Genomic DNA, 14,937 nt, shown 5'->3' with positions numbered 1-14,937 from the left:
GCAAAAAGAAAAGGAGTACTAGTGAAATTTGTTAGTATCTGAGGTGCCACAAGTACTCCTTTTCTTTTAGTGAAGAGAAAGTAATTGATCAACTTTAGGAACACTTCAGACACTCGAATGTGTCCTGTAAACACCAGTTCTAGCACCTTATACAGTGTGGAAAAAGAAGGGTTCCCTTACTGAGAAAGGCTTTTAGCCAGGTGGATTATAGAAGCCATCATATATCCCGAACACTTAATTCAGTCACTCAGATAACAAGAAGTCAGACCAGCATAGTATTTGTGCTTAAAGTGCTCTTTATCTGATGCAGCAAATATCACGCCAGCAACCTTCTGCTCTCTAAGTAGCACTTCACAGATGATTAGAGAGGGGAAAACACAGTAGCACAAACTTTCAAGTCAGAGCTCCTCTGGAAATAGCACTGAATTCTAGGTGGTGCAGCATTATCACTTCCACAGAGACTAAGTGAACCCATACCTTGTGGGCAAGATATCCTTGTGCCCATGAATTCCCACCATAATCAGAAGGGAAGGTTGATGTTAGTGCCCTGATGTAATCTCCTGCAGTTAGAAAGCAAGCTCAGGAACTAAAATTTAGAAACTCATTAAAGGCAGTCAGATGAATGAACGGCGGATGTCAATTGTGCGGCCTCGGCTGGGTCTGGCAGGAAATCTGTCATTGGGACCAGCTCGCCCTGGCAGTGTTGGATTTGGCCCTGGCAGAGAGCCAATTGGATCAAAATGTGGTTTGAATGGAGGAAACCGGCCTGGCGCCTCCCCTGGGCCAGGAATGAGTGAGTTAATTGGGTCTCCAACATAAGGAAGAGTTGGTCTCTCATCATATTCTCCACCAATGATCATTGGGGGGTAGATGGAGTTAGGAGAGAATGGGTTGGGAGGGAAGGGGTTTGGATAAAATGGGCTGGGATGAAATGGAATGGGATGAGGAGGTGGGGGCAGGAACATCATGTGCCTCCATCTCAGGTTTTCCTTCTTCTGCTTTAGTTTCTTCTTGTACAGCTACAGAAAAGAAAAAGTGGAGATTAAATTTTGAGTAGTGCTCATTGTTCTAGTTTCACCCACACTGGATTTCCTTCACACACTTGTTACAGGCGTAGAAGGCAAGGGAGAGCTCCCTCCATGTTCTATCAGTTATTTACAATATGCACACTAATGATCCAGCTGCCCGTATTCAAATCAAGGCAGGACTGTCCTGATTCAGCAGATTCAGACCATCCTTCTGAGCATCAGACTTTTCTGTGGAAAGGGCTCTGACTTGGTCGGTCTCTCTCTTTTTGGATTCCCATCGAATTAGAACCCCCAAAATACTGACTACTTGGATTTACTTTAAACCTCTATGACCAAATTTATCCCTGGTTTAATTCCACTGAAATTGTCAAGATTACACCAAGTACAAATTTGGCACTTAATTTTGTGTGGTTTATGGCTGCTTTGGGATCTAAATATTTGCCTAAAATCATCAAAAAGCCACCTTAGAAATGAAATATAATAGAGACAGGGCTAATTTTCCTTATCCCCCCAAAGCGTTACTTACAATTACATGAATCATATTTTAAGATCCTTGGGTGAAAAGTAAAGTTTGTGCCATTATACACATTTTAGACAGGAAAACTGAGATAGTGAGCAATTAAGTGACTTGTCCAATGTGTCATAAAAAGTCAGTGACTCCTAGTCTCTTGCTCTAATCACTAGAGGTTAGTGCTTCTCTAGCTGAAGAGGTCATTTCAGAATTGATAGTAATGTTTACAAACAGGCCCTGGTATCTGAGACTCAGTTACACTGTTCTGCAGCACTGCTGAGATTCTCTCTTGCCAGTCTCAATGTCTAAAACAGCAACCCTCCTTCCTGTCAAGGACTGCATACAGCTCCCTGCAGAGATCCTCAAATTTATTCCAGGATTTGGCCAAGGAGGGTACTAGGAGTGATGCACTGCATTTTCTCCTGTGTGGGCTGAACATGATGTGCATATGAAGATCTCAGCTCCAGGCATTTTAGAACCTAATCTCTGCTCCCACTTAATCTCCAAGCCTTACGCTCATTCTTAAACAAGCCATGGGGATTTATCCCAAAGAGAACATATATAATACCCACATACCTCTTTCCAGTCTGTGTCGCGAGGCCTAGCAGTTTGATCTGTGAAGGGGCAAAAATTAAATAAGCATTTTAAAAAAAAAAAAAAACCCACATTCATACTGAGGTGCATAAGTAGATAGTTTTTGCGGCGGTTTACAAATAAGGTAGGTGATCAGACCCTAAGCACCTTTGTATATAAAGAGTCAGTATCCTTAAACATTAGGACTCCTAGAAGATGTACTGCCAGGAGCCATTCAATCTATTCATTCTCCCTGCTTCACACCAAATTTCAGGCTCCTGTATCTATTCATCAACTACAGAAACCCTAGAAATACTGTCAGTGTCTGCCAGTGTCTGTGTGACAGCACTTTGCCTCTCAACCCATAACTGCTTAGTTTCCTAAAGAATTTCTCTTGAGAGACACTGGCAAAGGTTTCTTCCTCTCCCCATCTTTGCAATAAAGAGCCTGAGTGTTTATAGAAACAGCTGAAAAGTAGGAGACTCAGCACCAGGTGACGGGCCAGCTCTCTGTGGACCACCAGCAAATGTCTGGCAGATTATCAGCTGCCCACAATCTAAGAATCACCGAAGGAAGCATCTGCCAGTATTATGCTTTCAACTAGCCAACACAATTAGTCAATATAATGATTAATTAATAAATTTACTCTCCATTTTTAGGAAACAGATGTAGCTGAGGAAGCCCCTCTTAAAATGAATTTGACAAGAGACCTTAGGTGGCAGCCCAATTAGGGAGAAAGGGTGCACGTGGAAATCACCTCGGAAGTCCCGCAGGTATATAAATCTCCATAAAAGCTGGTCATTGGAAGCTGTGTAGAGGTCTCGGCAGACAGCAGACAGAGAGAGGAGTGAACGGATGTCCAGAAGTCGGAAAATCCGTAGCTTCAGTTCTAGAGGAAGGACTACCAAGCCAAACACATCTGGCAGGTTCAGAGCTAGAACGGGAGGTGAGGAGAAAGCAGCATTATTTGCAATAATTGAGTGTCATTCCCATCATCAAGGGGTCCTTTCCTGGTTTGGAAACATTTTCCCTTAAGTCATTTCCCATGGAGCTTTCAGTTGCATTACTTAACTCTGAAAGTGCTATGATGAGACTTACTATGACAGATTGGAGAGACACTTTCCGCACATATGTGAAATGGACAAAATAGGAATATAGCACTGGCTATGCTCCACACTATTGTCCCTCAAACTAAAGATGCCCTAAGGAACTAATCATGCTTCACGGACTACAAAACTGAGTAAGAGGTTGGAAAGGTGAAGGCAATATTTGTCTAATTCCAGTAATCCACATAAACCACTTTCAACAAAGAACCTCTAATCCCATGAAAACGCAACAAAATCCAAAAAATACTCCAAGAGAAAGAATTTATCATTGAATTTGTCTTTGGATTGTGAGGCTGAGATTTAGTCTGGCAATTCCTGTAAAAACAAACTATGCTTTACTATTGCCACACAAATCACCAAGCTCGGTTGCTTCACACCATTCCTTCCAACATCATCTCAGTAACCAACCATTAAGCATGTCATCCCACAAAAGATGTAATACTGCACAGCTTTCCCCCAGCCTAACAAAAGGAACAAATACACAGCACAGAACTTCAGCCAAGGAATTCAGCACTTTAAGCCTGGTTGCTACTTTGTCATCATCACCATTGGAAATAGTCTTTCCAGCTGTATCAGCAGTGGCATAAATCTTGAGCCCATTAAGTGAAACCCAAATGCTCTACTTAATTTGAACTACACAAGCAATTTCAGATTTTTAACAGTTTTACTAACATTTCTAAAATTAGATGACTACTAATTTAATATCTTTAGAACTAGGAATATTTATTCTTACTCCCTATGTAGCCAGCACTTAGGTTATTCATGACTCTTTCTATGTAGGGCTTTGGATAGTTCCCAACTGATAACATACCAATTGCTTTTATTGATGTTACCTTGTCGGGCAGCAGCCAGAAGAGGGTACACCAGCTGGTCTTTAAAGAGGCGGGATAGTTTCTGAAGATCTTTGTATACCCCTCCAACATTTTCTTCTATTGAAATAAGAAGACAGAGTTTAACTTCAGCAAGTTGTTATACAACATACAAGGCAGAGAGGTTTATGGGTTACATTTTGTGTACAAACAGAACTCTATAGTTCATGAAAGTTTTCATTTTTCATATGAAGGAAACAACAAAGTAAAATACTTTATTTGGGGTGGATCAGAATAAGAGGACAGGCACTGGAACCTGGCCAAATCTATAGTGGGGTGAAAGAAATAAAGCTTAGAATCCTGGTGGATATATTACTGTTTCCATTATAGTACTGCGATGGAACCTCAATCAAGGATCAGATACCCTCTGCGTTAGGTATGCTACAAAGCTCTCTTTGTCCTCCTGCTGTGACTACAAAGGGCAGCAAATACGACATTAAGAGACCTGTGATAAGCCAGTAGAATAGTTTGAGAAAAGGATGGAGTTTCAGCCTTCAGCTAGAAGTTCCTTGTATTTCTGAGATTGGATACAGACTCCTTTGTAACTACGTATTTTTCTCCTTTAAATCATCTCCAACAATCCAAAAATCAGACATTTAAATATTTGATCAGTTTTAAAAACAAAAAGAATCACTCTGCAGTCCTATCAAGACTTAGAAGTTTCTTAGAAGATCACAATCCGGTCGACCAGGTCAGTAATTAAGAAGTGTTGCCACCACAGTAATGTAATGGACCAAGTCCATAGCGTATATTCACAAGTAGCCAAGTGTTATCCTTTTGCATTTACAGACACCAACAGCTTTTCAAATAAAATTTGTTTACAGACTCAACACTTTTGCCAGATTTTAGCCACAGAGCAGGCACATATGCTTGAATTGTTAACCTGACTGATGAGGGGCTGACAGGAATGGTTGCCCATTCTCTCATTGCAGCAACAAAACCAAAATGGTGCTGCTATGATCTTGGCTACACTTCACTGTTTAGCTATCCTTCTGTAGCCTTTTCAATAAAGTTTTGTTATATAAGGATCTGGGGCTACCCAGGATGCAGTGCAATAAAATGCAGCTACTGGCAACAAATCAGTCATGCGTATTTTAGAGTACAAAACAGAGTGAGACCTGTGCTAATGTAAAATTCAGATCTTTTGCATTGGATGTTTCCCTAATTTTGGCATCCTGGACTCATCTAAGTGGTCAGCACATGCTTTCTAACAAGAACAACATTTACAATAATTGCAATGCCACAAAGACAGAGCTGACATTAGTCACATTGAACCCCCAATTCCCACAAAGAAAAAACAAAAACAAGTCCTAAATGGTTCACCATTGCTACCTTAGAAACACCTATATACATCCATATATTTAGTTAGAAGCCCCATGAAAAAGGGATATAATGCAGAAGAGGCCCGATGGCCTCTCAAGGTTCTTCACTTACATAGCTAATCTAGGAAATTCAAGTAATCTTAACAGCAAAATTCTACTTAGTGGCCACACTTCTGTATTCCTTTTTCCTCATGGCTAGCTGCTTCATGAACTGGTGGTCACCCACCTTCTTTTATCACCACCTTTGGCATCTCGGGCCTCTCTGTCAAACGTTTGCTGTCTATGTTAGTGCTCCCTCACTTTTCAGGCTGGCTGTTTTCTAAAGAGCCGCATTCTAAATACCTGATTCCTGAAAGCAAATGAAGGATGTTGGCAACAGCTGCAGTCTCTTCACACTTTTAATCTCGTTGTTGATTTTTAATGTTGCTGCAAATGCGAAAGAAAGAAAGAAATGAACATGGTGAGAGACTACAAAGACCATCTCATTATTACCTTATCCTTGGAAATAGTTTAGTTTTCCTTCCCCCAGTCTCCTTACTGAGGAGAGGAACTGAACACATACAATTTTGACAAGCAGATATCTAAACCCATTTTACCTCCCCAAAAATGAATACATGCAAAGTAGCATAGAAGAGAGAAAGATCAGTTACCTACAGCAGTTTTTCAGTTGAAATAGTCATAACAAAGGTAAGAGATGACAGTGATATACCATGAACCATTATTTCTAACAATGTCATTGAAGAAATCAAACTGTAGCAAGGAGTCATTGCTCCTGTTCACTAGATGAACATTCTTGTACACGAAGTAGTCAGTGCACTGCCCCTCTCCATCATAAATTCAAGTAAGCAATTCTCCTGACTTGGCCAAAGGATTAGATTTAAATCCTGGACAGTGAGACATGCTTCATCACATATCCTGAGAGAGCCTAAGTGCTTATGCATGCGGTCATGGATTTTTTTTAAATGTATATGTACTTTCCACTGAAGTGCACATTTCTGTATCTGAGGTTAGAATCAAGCCCAGAAGTACCACTGCCCCTGCAAACTGTGGAAGTGTCCAAAATGATGAGTAAATTAGGACAAAAAATACTCCAAATAACCTGGAAATCATTTTAAGAGAAAGTAATGGCACTAATTTTCTGGAATGAATAGTTCTGATGAACTGAAAATGTGGAAAGAAGCTTAGGGATGTTGCTAAAGTGACTGCTTGCTGAATCAGCAAAATAAATAAGTCTGGAACTTGTCTGTGACCTTTACAAATAGCATGTAATACAAAAACATAAATACTGCTAAACCCATTAGGTCTATTTTAACACCTTGTATTGTACTTCACAAGTTCCCATGAGTCGAAAGAAGGAACAGACAAGTTTGCCAACATGCTAATTAAAAGTGAACACCTGAGCTGGCTCAGCAGCCATTGGGTTTTGCTCTGTATTGATAGGTGGGAGACCTGGGATCGCCACCCAGGCAAGAAGGAGGAGAACCAGGAGGGAGCACCTTTTCTTGCTCAACTGATTAAGAAGCTAAAGATTCAAAGGAAGTCTAGTCCCATCTTCCTTTGCTGGAAGAATGGTAGCTGTGATGTAGCACCACAAAGAGAAAGGGGGAAGGAAGGGAGAGAGAGAGAGATTCCAGAAGGGAAAAGGATGAAGTAGCATCATATGACAATATATAGAGTATATGGGGTAAAAAAAGTCAGATCCCAGAGACATTTCTAATGCCTGGCACAGTTACCATTAATGACAATAAGATCTCCCAAAGGCACACAGGTCAGAGCAGCAGAGCCATCTTCACAGAGGGGATGAGTGTACTGCAGTTTATAAACACCTCCACTTCTCCATTTCTCAGGCATAGATACTGCCTTTGCTTCAGTTCCCTGACAGTAAATGAAAAAAAAAACAACACCGCATTCCTGAGCAATCCGACCAAGGCTGAGAAGAACTAAATTAAAACATTAACAGCTCAAACCCCAACAGATGTGTGTGTGACAGAATAATTAATATGTCTGCTCTACAGAGACACACTACTTAGTGGTGTAATGTGGCATAAAGGTTTTATCAGCATAAACTTGGGATGGCCACATTAATATACCTCTAGCTTCACCGCTTATGAATACACAAGTCATCTTAAACTCGTATCAATAAAATCTTTATACCACAATTCACTATATATACAGTACATGCCACAGGCTGCAGAAAATTAATATTAAGAATGTTTTAAGAAAGGCTGTTGGGACAATTTTCACCTCTCTCCCAGTGAAGCCGAGTGCCTTTGTCTTCATGAATCCATGTTTATTATATATATTACTGGTTTGACTATATATATTTAACACACATACACAAAAACACTGTTAAAAGAACATTAAGGTTACAAAGTCAAGCACCCAAAAGTTAGGGAATGCTAGAATTAAGAGGCCTGTGCAACCTTAACTGGGCCCCCTCGTACATATGCATGATGATACAATCTTTAATTGCATGATCATATACTATATTTTCAACAGGAGCCCTGCCTCATTCACTGCATAGGATGGACAGTACTCACTGAACAAGCAGCTATTCAATATTGTTTTCCCCTCACTGAACAATACATGGCCTCAGGCCTGATTTACTGTACATTATTCAAACCCTGCTCTAAAGACAGAATTATTAATTTCCTCATGGTCTTTTCTATATGGCTCTCATTACTATAGTATCTGTGTGCTTCACTCCATTTGTTTCGTCACAATTTTGTGCTGCAGCCTCAGTTACCACTTCCAAGACTTCTGGCTGAGCTGAAGACACATAGCTCACAGTGGCTGACTAGTGCATCCTACAACTCATAGCCAAGGGGTGAGGAAAAATGCTCATCCCATGCAGATATATGGACTTCTTAGCCACAGCAACTATCATCTGAGGTGAACACCAATGAAACTGTCAAATATGGGGGGGGGGAGATTGTAACAAAGACATCCATTGTCACAAATCCTGTTCCCATATATATAAAAGGAACTCAATTATTCCACATTAGAAGGCAGGCAGTCAATACACAATGCTGGTATGAAAGGCATATTTTTCCTTTGTGGATGCCAAGAGAGGCAAGGGTGGAGTACACAAAGTTATTGATAACTGAATACAGAATGATATAAATGCATACATTCTCCACTCTAGGAACTGAATTTAAACATTATCCCTGCATAGCCAAAAATGAGTAGTTAACACTCTCCCACTTAAGCAGGGAGGCCAAGGATTGAATAGATATGTAGACTGGACTACTGTCTCACTCTTAGAGATTGTACCACTCTTTCATCATTAAGGCATGTTGGCAAGATAAACTAGGGAAGCTGGTACTTCAGCTGCCCATGCTACTGAGAGGGATGTAAATCATCAACAGTAGATCTTTAAGAACAGACACATGAACAATATTCTAGATATTCCAATTTTTCTCCTACTAAGTGGGAGGCTTCTCTTCCAGTTTTGCATTTACCTGCGGTACATAACCTGTCTCCATCATGAGAAGATGTACCAGAACTATCAAGGCATCGTTGGCACTGGTACATTCAGCAGAATGGTAGAGGGTCTCCAAGGAGTGTGGCACTTCCCCATCCACAGCTTCACTGCACAGCATTGGCTCAGAAGGATAAGAACCTGTACCTTCTTCCAGATCAACGTCATCTGGGACTAGCCCAGAAGCAAACTCTAGGCTGGATCCTGCCTTAAAGGGAAAGTAATAAAAACAAGGTGGCATTCAGAAACTTAATCCTACATGGATTAAATTGATAATCCTGCTAGCCCTTTCAGTCTTTTTTCAACTGTATTGTGAAGCTCTCATTTGGGGGTACAGACTGGTCAGTCACTCAGAATTGCCATGTGGAGCTTAGAAGGATACTACTTTTGAATGACAACTTTTCTCAAATGTAAGAGGGGCTTTCTTGCACTACAACACAAAGCAACCTCCAAGAGACAGAATGTCTTGGGGTTAGGGCACTGGAGTTGATTCAATTCTTGGCTCTCCCATAGACTTTCTCTGTGATCTTCACCAAATCACTTAATCTCTGTGCCTATGTAAAATGGGAATACTACTACTACTTTTGTCTGTTTTGTCTATTTGTAATACAGGCTCTTCAGATCAGAGTCTTTCTATTATGTGTGATAGATGTTGTACATACAATGGGCTTATACGCACAACTATACGCAATACTATACGTACTACAAATAAATAATGTATTAAAGCACCATGAAGATTCTTAGAGCAGGCTACAGGGGCACAACTCTACACAGTATGGCATCACCATTTGTCAAAATTCAAGGCAGCTGACCAAAAATTACAAGACTAAAACTGGTCCAGAATGCCCAAGTTTCTTTGTAAATGAAATTATTCCCAGCCCCTTAGATCTAATTCTCAAAAGAGCGTCCCCCTCAAAAACCATAAAGGTTGGTGGCCTTACCACACTTTCCCTTCTACTAAGATACCCTTAAAGTCAGACATTCAGATTTTATAACATATAGTATGATTAAATACCCCCTCAAAACTGCCTGAGATAAAATTCAAAAGAAGCAATTTGAACTGTTTTTCAAATTTTTACACTTCTTTAGTTTTGTGGCATATAAAGGAGTACATGAAAAGTTGCTCTCCACCTTTTCCTAAATTTTGGGAGGAAAGCCTACTGGAAGGGAGGGAAGAAATTTTATCTTAGACACATGAAATAAGTATAACTAAATGATTACTATGTCCAAACTTTTCTGAAATGAGGAGCTTGTCTTTTAAGAGTAAAGTGTAGGGGCAGTGCTTCCCACAAAGGTGGAACAGTATTTTCTCCCACATTTTACTTTTTCTAGAATTTCCTCCCTCACCCCTTAATTTATATTACGATTTATTTTTCAGGTTTTCACATTGGTGGGCACAAAGACTGTAACAAGATGCTCTACAATTCTGTGTTTTAGGATTGTGTGTGTTTAAAAAATATAGTTTCAGGTGTTGGAACCAACCCTAAAGTGACATTTCTTAAAAGGGAACTGTTCCTGCAGAATATTCTTACTTCATGACAAACTCTTTAAACCATGGACATTATTTCAACTGATTACAAAACTGCTCTCTCCTCCAGTGGACATTATTTCACACTGGCTCGGTTGAGGGCTTAGGGGAGGAGGAGGGGGAACGACCACATACTCTTGTGGCAAGTATCAGAAGTGGCTTTTTAAAAGGGAGGCTGTGGAGGTGGGAGAAGAACTCACTCCTACCTCCCTTGAAAAGGGTGTGTGTTTCTGCAGAAATCTGATTAGCAAAAATCTAGAAATATGTAAAGGACTCAAATGGAGTTTGAAACACCTTAACATCTCTGGCATGGATAAGGCTTAATAGCTTATAAATAGAGACAGTACTAGACAGATAAGTGATTGACCAAACACCAGGTAAGCACCTAGAACCATAATACTTCAAGGACGCTCCCTATTATACAGTCTAGCAACCAGCACTCAATGTGCTGCCTCCTCTTATTTCCTGATCCGTGTATCTCAGTCCTTAAGTACTTACCATATTATCGCTCTTCTGAGCATCAGTCTGAGCTTTATGGTCTTCACATGGCCCATTCTGCCTTTCTGTTTCTGGACTGCTGGCCTGACTGTGGCTGGTGGTCAAGGTGAACAGTTTGTGATTATTCTGCAGTGAGGGAGGAGGAGGTGAAGATAAGGATGGGGGTAATATGGGTGCTTCATTGGTCTCGTCCAGTAACAAACATATCATATCTCCAGAAACTATCCCATATGAAGCCAAGGTCTCATGGTCTCCAGTGAGGGCATCTTTGTTGTTCAATGTTATTGCAAACTGGGTATGAGAACTGCAAAGAAAGAGAAAAAACTGCAAGGCCATGTCTGGTGGGATCAGTTTAAGTCATACATTCAGATTACACAAATGTATGGTATGATTATTAAATGGTTTTGTTAAACCTAAGTACCGGTCTTATTAGTCACATGCCCAAAGAAGCACTGGGAAAATAAATGATGGACACAGTATAAAACAAAGATACAGGTTAAAGTGATTTTTTTCTACCTTTCTCTCTTTGTGTTGTTTGTTTTAACTAACTAAATCACAGAACCTAAAAATCTTGGATAGGTTTAAGCCTCCATCTCTGAAAAACAGGTAACTGCCTCTGTCTACAATGTACCTTATAAACTGGGAAGCAGCCAATTGCCCTCAAAACTAACACCAGCTTCAGCAGCTGTAGGGCAAAGATTTTAAATGAATCACTGGGGCAGAGTATATTTAAAATAGTTAATTCTTGAAAATATTTCTATGCAAATATCCTTTACCTTGCTCAATGTGAGGGTCTTTGGGCAAGACCTTGAAAAATAAGGTCTTCCCAGAAACAGCAAAGATTTCATGACATTTTAATAAGATTAATGGTTTGTCCGGATGTCTTAGGACAAGTTCCCCCTCCCCATGCTGTTGTGCAGCATGCAGCATGCTGCTAGCCTATGTATATACCACCTGTGAAGCACTCTGGGATCCTTCAGAATGAATATAAAATACACACACACAAAAACATTAATGCAAATATTTTATTGCCCTTAGCCTGCTAAAGCAGCTCATTTTTTATTTTAAAAAAATCACTTAATAGCATTTATTCTCCTTTAAACAAAATCACAAGCCTTTCGCACACAAATCTTTTCGTGATTGCTGAAACACAGAGCCCCCTCTAGAAGAAGGCTATACAGCCATACTCAAAAGACAAATTCTAGTTTGTGTCACACAGAAGAAAGGTTCAATTTTGGTCCATAAATGTTGTACCATCAGACCTGAGTTGAGCATTTCAGAGGGGTGTTTGAGAATAACTTTCACTTTTCTATTTATATAATCATGACTCCGGAAGCAAAATTCTCCTACATCATTTTGTGTAGCAAACTCCCTACAGCCTCTTTCATTTTGTTTCCATTTTCGTGCTGAGGGATAAATAAAACCGAAAGCGATGAGTCCGCCGAATAAACACCGGGCGTTTTATCCTCTTTTACTTCTGCCACATGATTTTTTTTTTGGTGAACGGTTCGGAAGTGACAGCTCTGGACCACGTACCAGTCCTAGTGCCCGCAGCTCGGGCGCAGCAGCGGGGTAATCTCCCGGCCCGTGCCTCAGCCGAGGGACGGCGGGACCCCCAGCTAAGGTAACTGCGGCCCGAGGCCTGGCCACAGCCAGGGCCCCCAGCACCATGCGCGTGCCTGAGCCGTTCAGGCGGGGCCCGGCCGCTGCGCGGGCTCGTGCCCTTGGCACGCGCTGCGCCTCTTGCCGGGTTTTTCTCCGCGGCCAGGCGGGCTAGAAGCGCGATTGTGCCGCCAGCTGCGGCCCAGCGCCCCGCGGGCTCTACGGGAGCCAGGAGCTACCGGGAGACTCGGGGTAAAAACCCGAGGCCTGGAAACGCTGCAGCCAGGCCGGGCGCCCGCGGCCTCAACAGTCACCCTCGCCGTCGGGACGCTGCCCGGGGTGGGGGTGGGGGAGCGCGGTGTCCAGCAGCACCGGGCACCTCAGGGGAAGCCCCGCCCGCCCCCCAGCACTGCCCGCCCCCGGGGGCAGCAAGTTCCCCGCAGCCCGGGGCAAGATGGCTGGGTCAGGGGCACAGCCCCTCCCCCCTGCGCTGCGCGGTCGTAGCCGGGTGTTACCCGCCGGCCTAGGAGTGACCGCGCCCCCGGCGTTACCTGTAGCCCCAAGTGGGCAGCAGGGCCTGGCACAGCTGCGCGCGCAGCTCCCCCAGCGTTGGCTCCGCCCCCTGCATCTCGAGCGGGGCCGTCCGCTTATGCAGCCGGACCCGGAGCTTCATGGCGGCGGCGGCGGCGGCTCCGCGCTCCCCCCTCGGGCTCCGCTCTGCCCCCTCGGTGTTGGCGGCGGCGCGGGGGCTGCTGGGGATTGTTGTTGTTTTGGTTGGTGAAGCACCACCTCGCTCCCTGGGAGCCCGGCCCCCTTCCCGCCCCAGCCCGGCCCGGCCCCGCCCCTAGGTGTTCATGGGAGCGGCCCCCGCCCCGCTCTCCGCACCAACGGTAACGTTGAGGGGCGATGATTCGGCGCTCGCCGCAGGATCTGCGCACTTCTGAGCGTGCGCGCTGAAGGAAAGGCTCGAGTCCGCCCAGCTCGATCGATGATTCGGTGCTCGCCCTGGTTCCGCGCACGCGTTTTGAATGCAAGCCTTGGGCGAGAGCGGGAGGCTTCTGCTTATGACGGTGGGAATCCACGGGAAATCACGTGGCCAGCCTTTGCTGTTGTGTAGGGGGCGGTGGCCTCTGGCTGCTTTGGGGCGTTAGCTGTCAGCTCCTCGCCCAGTGCTGGCCACTCATCGCTCCCTGACGCTGTGGGGATGCTGAGTGGGAGAGGAGGGCCCGGCATCCATGACCTGACACTGGGCCCTGCTAGATCTAGGGCATCCCAGGCTCCATCCGTCTCTGCAGCGTTACCACCAGTATTGCTAAACCTGAGCATTAACATCCCTGTGTCTGCCCCCACCTGCCAGCCCTACCTCCACCCCCCGCAAAAAAAAAAAAAAAAAAAAAAAGAATTGGCAGGAAGGCACTTGACAACTTCTGTCCAGGCCAGGTACAATCTAGTGGTTACAATCCAGCCATATGCAGCATGAGGTGATAAAGAACAGCAAAATTGACTAATTTTAAAAAAATCTAATAAAATTAGTGGCTAGAACATGTCTTGACTCATCTTCAGCAATGCATCTGATAGCGTCTCATGAAATCTTCCTCCAGAACGTCAGGGCTTGCCACAGCAAAACACTTGTTGACTTCTTTGGGGAAAAGACTGGACTGAATAGTGGCAGTGTCAAATCAATTGTAAACTCCAAAGTACCATCAAATGGAAGACATTCTCAGCTTGGACAGGGGCTAAAGGGGTTGCTCCAGAATTCTTGCCTATACTCATTGATTTTTATTATTATATTGCAAAGAAGCTGGCCTGTCCATAGCATCCCTGAAAATTCATCCATCTGCATTTTCTGCATATTTTTACCTGTCTGCTGTTTTTTCCCCACTCTACAGTTTCATACAGCTTTAAAGACTTTACCCATGCTTTTCCCCTTATAAGCCTATTCCTGCTTGGGACTTGAATTTGCTGCTAACAAAGTTTATGGAGCCATCCTTTGAGCTTCCTGTGGATTGCTCTTTGGATTACCTGTCTCACACAACTTTCTTTATAGTTATCATTGCTGCCAGGAGCATCAGTGAGTTGCGAGCTCTGATGGTGGTGTTACCCTAAGAGCCAAGTGTTCTTACATGCTGTCATAAACATAAAAGGAAGGGTAAACACCTTTAAATCCCTCCTGGCCAGAGGAAAAACCCTTTCACCTGTAAACGGTTAAGAAGCTAGGATAACCTCGCTGGCACCTGACCAAAATGACCAATGTGGAGACGAGATACTTTCAAAGCTGGAGGGGGGGAGAAACAAAGGCTCTCTCGGTCTGTGTGTTGCTTTTGCCGGGACCAGAGCAGGAATGCAGGTCAGAACTCCTGTAAAGGGTTAATAAGCAATCTAGTTAGATATGCGTTAGGTTCTGTTTTGTTTAAATGGT

The 14,937-nt window shown here is 43.2% G+C and overlaps 2 protein-coding genes across 3 annotated transcripts in view; one reads left to right on the top strand and one right to left on the bottom strand.

The window, feature by feature from the left end:
- Positions 1-262: 262 nt before the first annotated feature.
- FBXO7 (F-box protein 7) lies at positions 263-13,517 on the bottom strand. 2 transcript variants are annotated; one of them, XM_074941269.1, is made up of 9 exons: positions 13,070-13,303; positions 10,917-11,220; positions 8,871-9,098; positions 7,143-7,284; positions 5,752-5,835; positions 4,052-4,147; positions 2,870-3,046; positions 2,116-2,153; positions 263-1,019 (listed from the first exon to the last, which is right to left on the bottom strand). In XM_074941269.1, the coding sequence occupies exons 1-9, from the start codon at positions 13,189-13,191 to the stop codon at positions 615-617; spliced, it is 1,596 nt and encodes a 531-aa protein (XP_074797370.1). In that variant the 5' UTR covers positions 13,192-13,303; the 3' UTR covers positions 263-614. The 2 variants fall into 2 exon arrangements, with proteins under 2 accessions (XP_074797370.1, XP_074797380.1); XM_074941279.1 differs by lacking the exon at positions 13,070-13,303 and adding an exon at positions 13,404-13,517 and having other exon boundaries at positions 264-1,019.
- BPIFC (BPI fold containing family C) overlaps positions 12,433-14,937 on the top strand; it is a 79,226-nt gene continuing 76,721 nt past the window's right edge. Inside the window, exon 1 of the mRNA XM_074941293.1 lies at positions 12,433-12,540. The gene's annotated coding sequence lies outside the window, so the exon portion shown is untranslated. The remainder of the gene's footprint in view (positions 12,541-14,937) is intronic.

The sequence above is a fragment of the Natator depressus genome, chromosome 1, assembly GCF_965152275.1.
Source record: "Natator depressus isolate rNatDep1 chromosome 1, rNatDep2.hap1, whole genome shotgun sequence".
Taxonomy (NCBI): domain Eukaryota; kingdom Metazoa; phylum Chordata; order Testudines; family Cheloniidae; genus Natator; species Natator depressus.
The sequence above is the reverse complement of the archived record's forward strand: the minus strand, read 5'-3'. Positions and strand labels throughout refer to the sequence as shown.

Bases quoted from the DNA above. Each gene is read 5' to 3' on its own strand.
- FBXO7 (XM_074941269.1), bottom strand. From the start codon at position 13,191: ATGAAGCTCCGGGTCCGGCTGCATAAGCGGACGGCCCCGCTCGAGATG. The intron at 7,285-8,870 runs GTAAATGCAAAA...ATTTACTGTCAG, and splicing joins AGACAGGTTATGTACCGCAG to GGAACTGAAGCAAAGGCAGT. The intron at 5,836-7,142 runs GTAACTGTGCCA...TCGCATTTGCAG, and splicing joins AGATCTTATTGTCATTAATG to CAACATTAAAAATCAACAAC.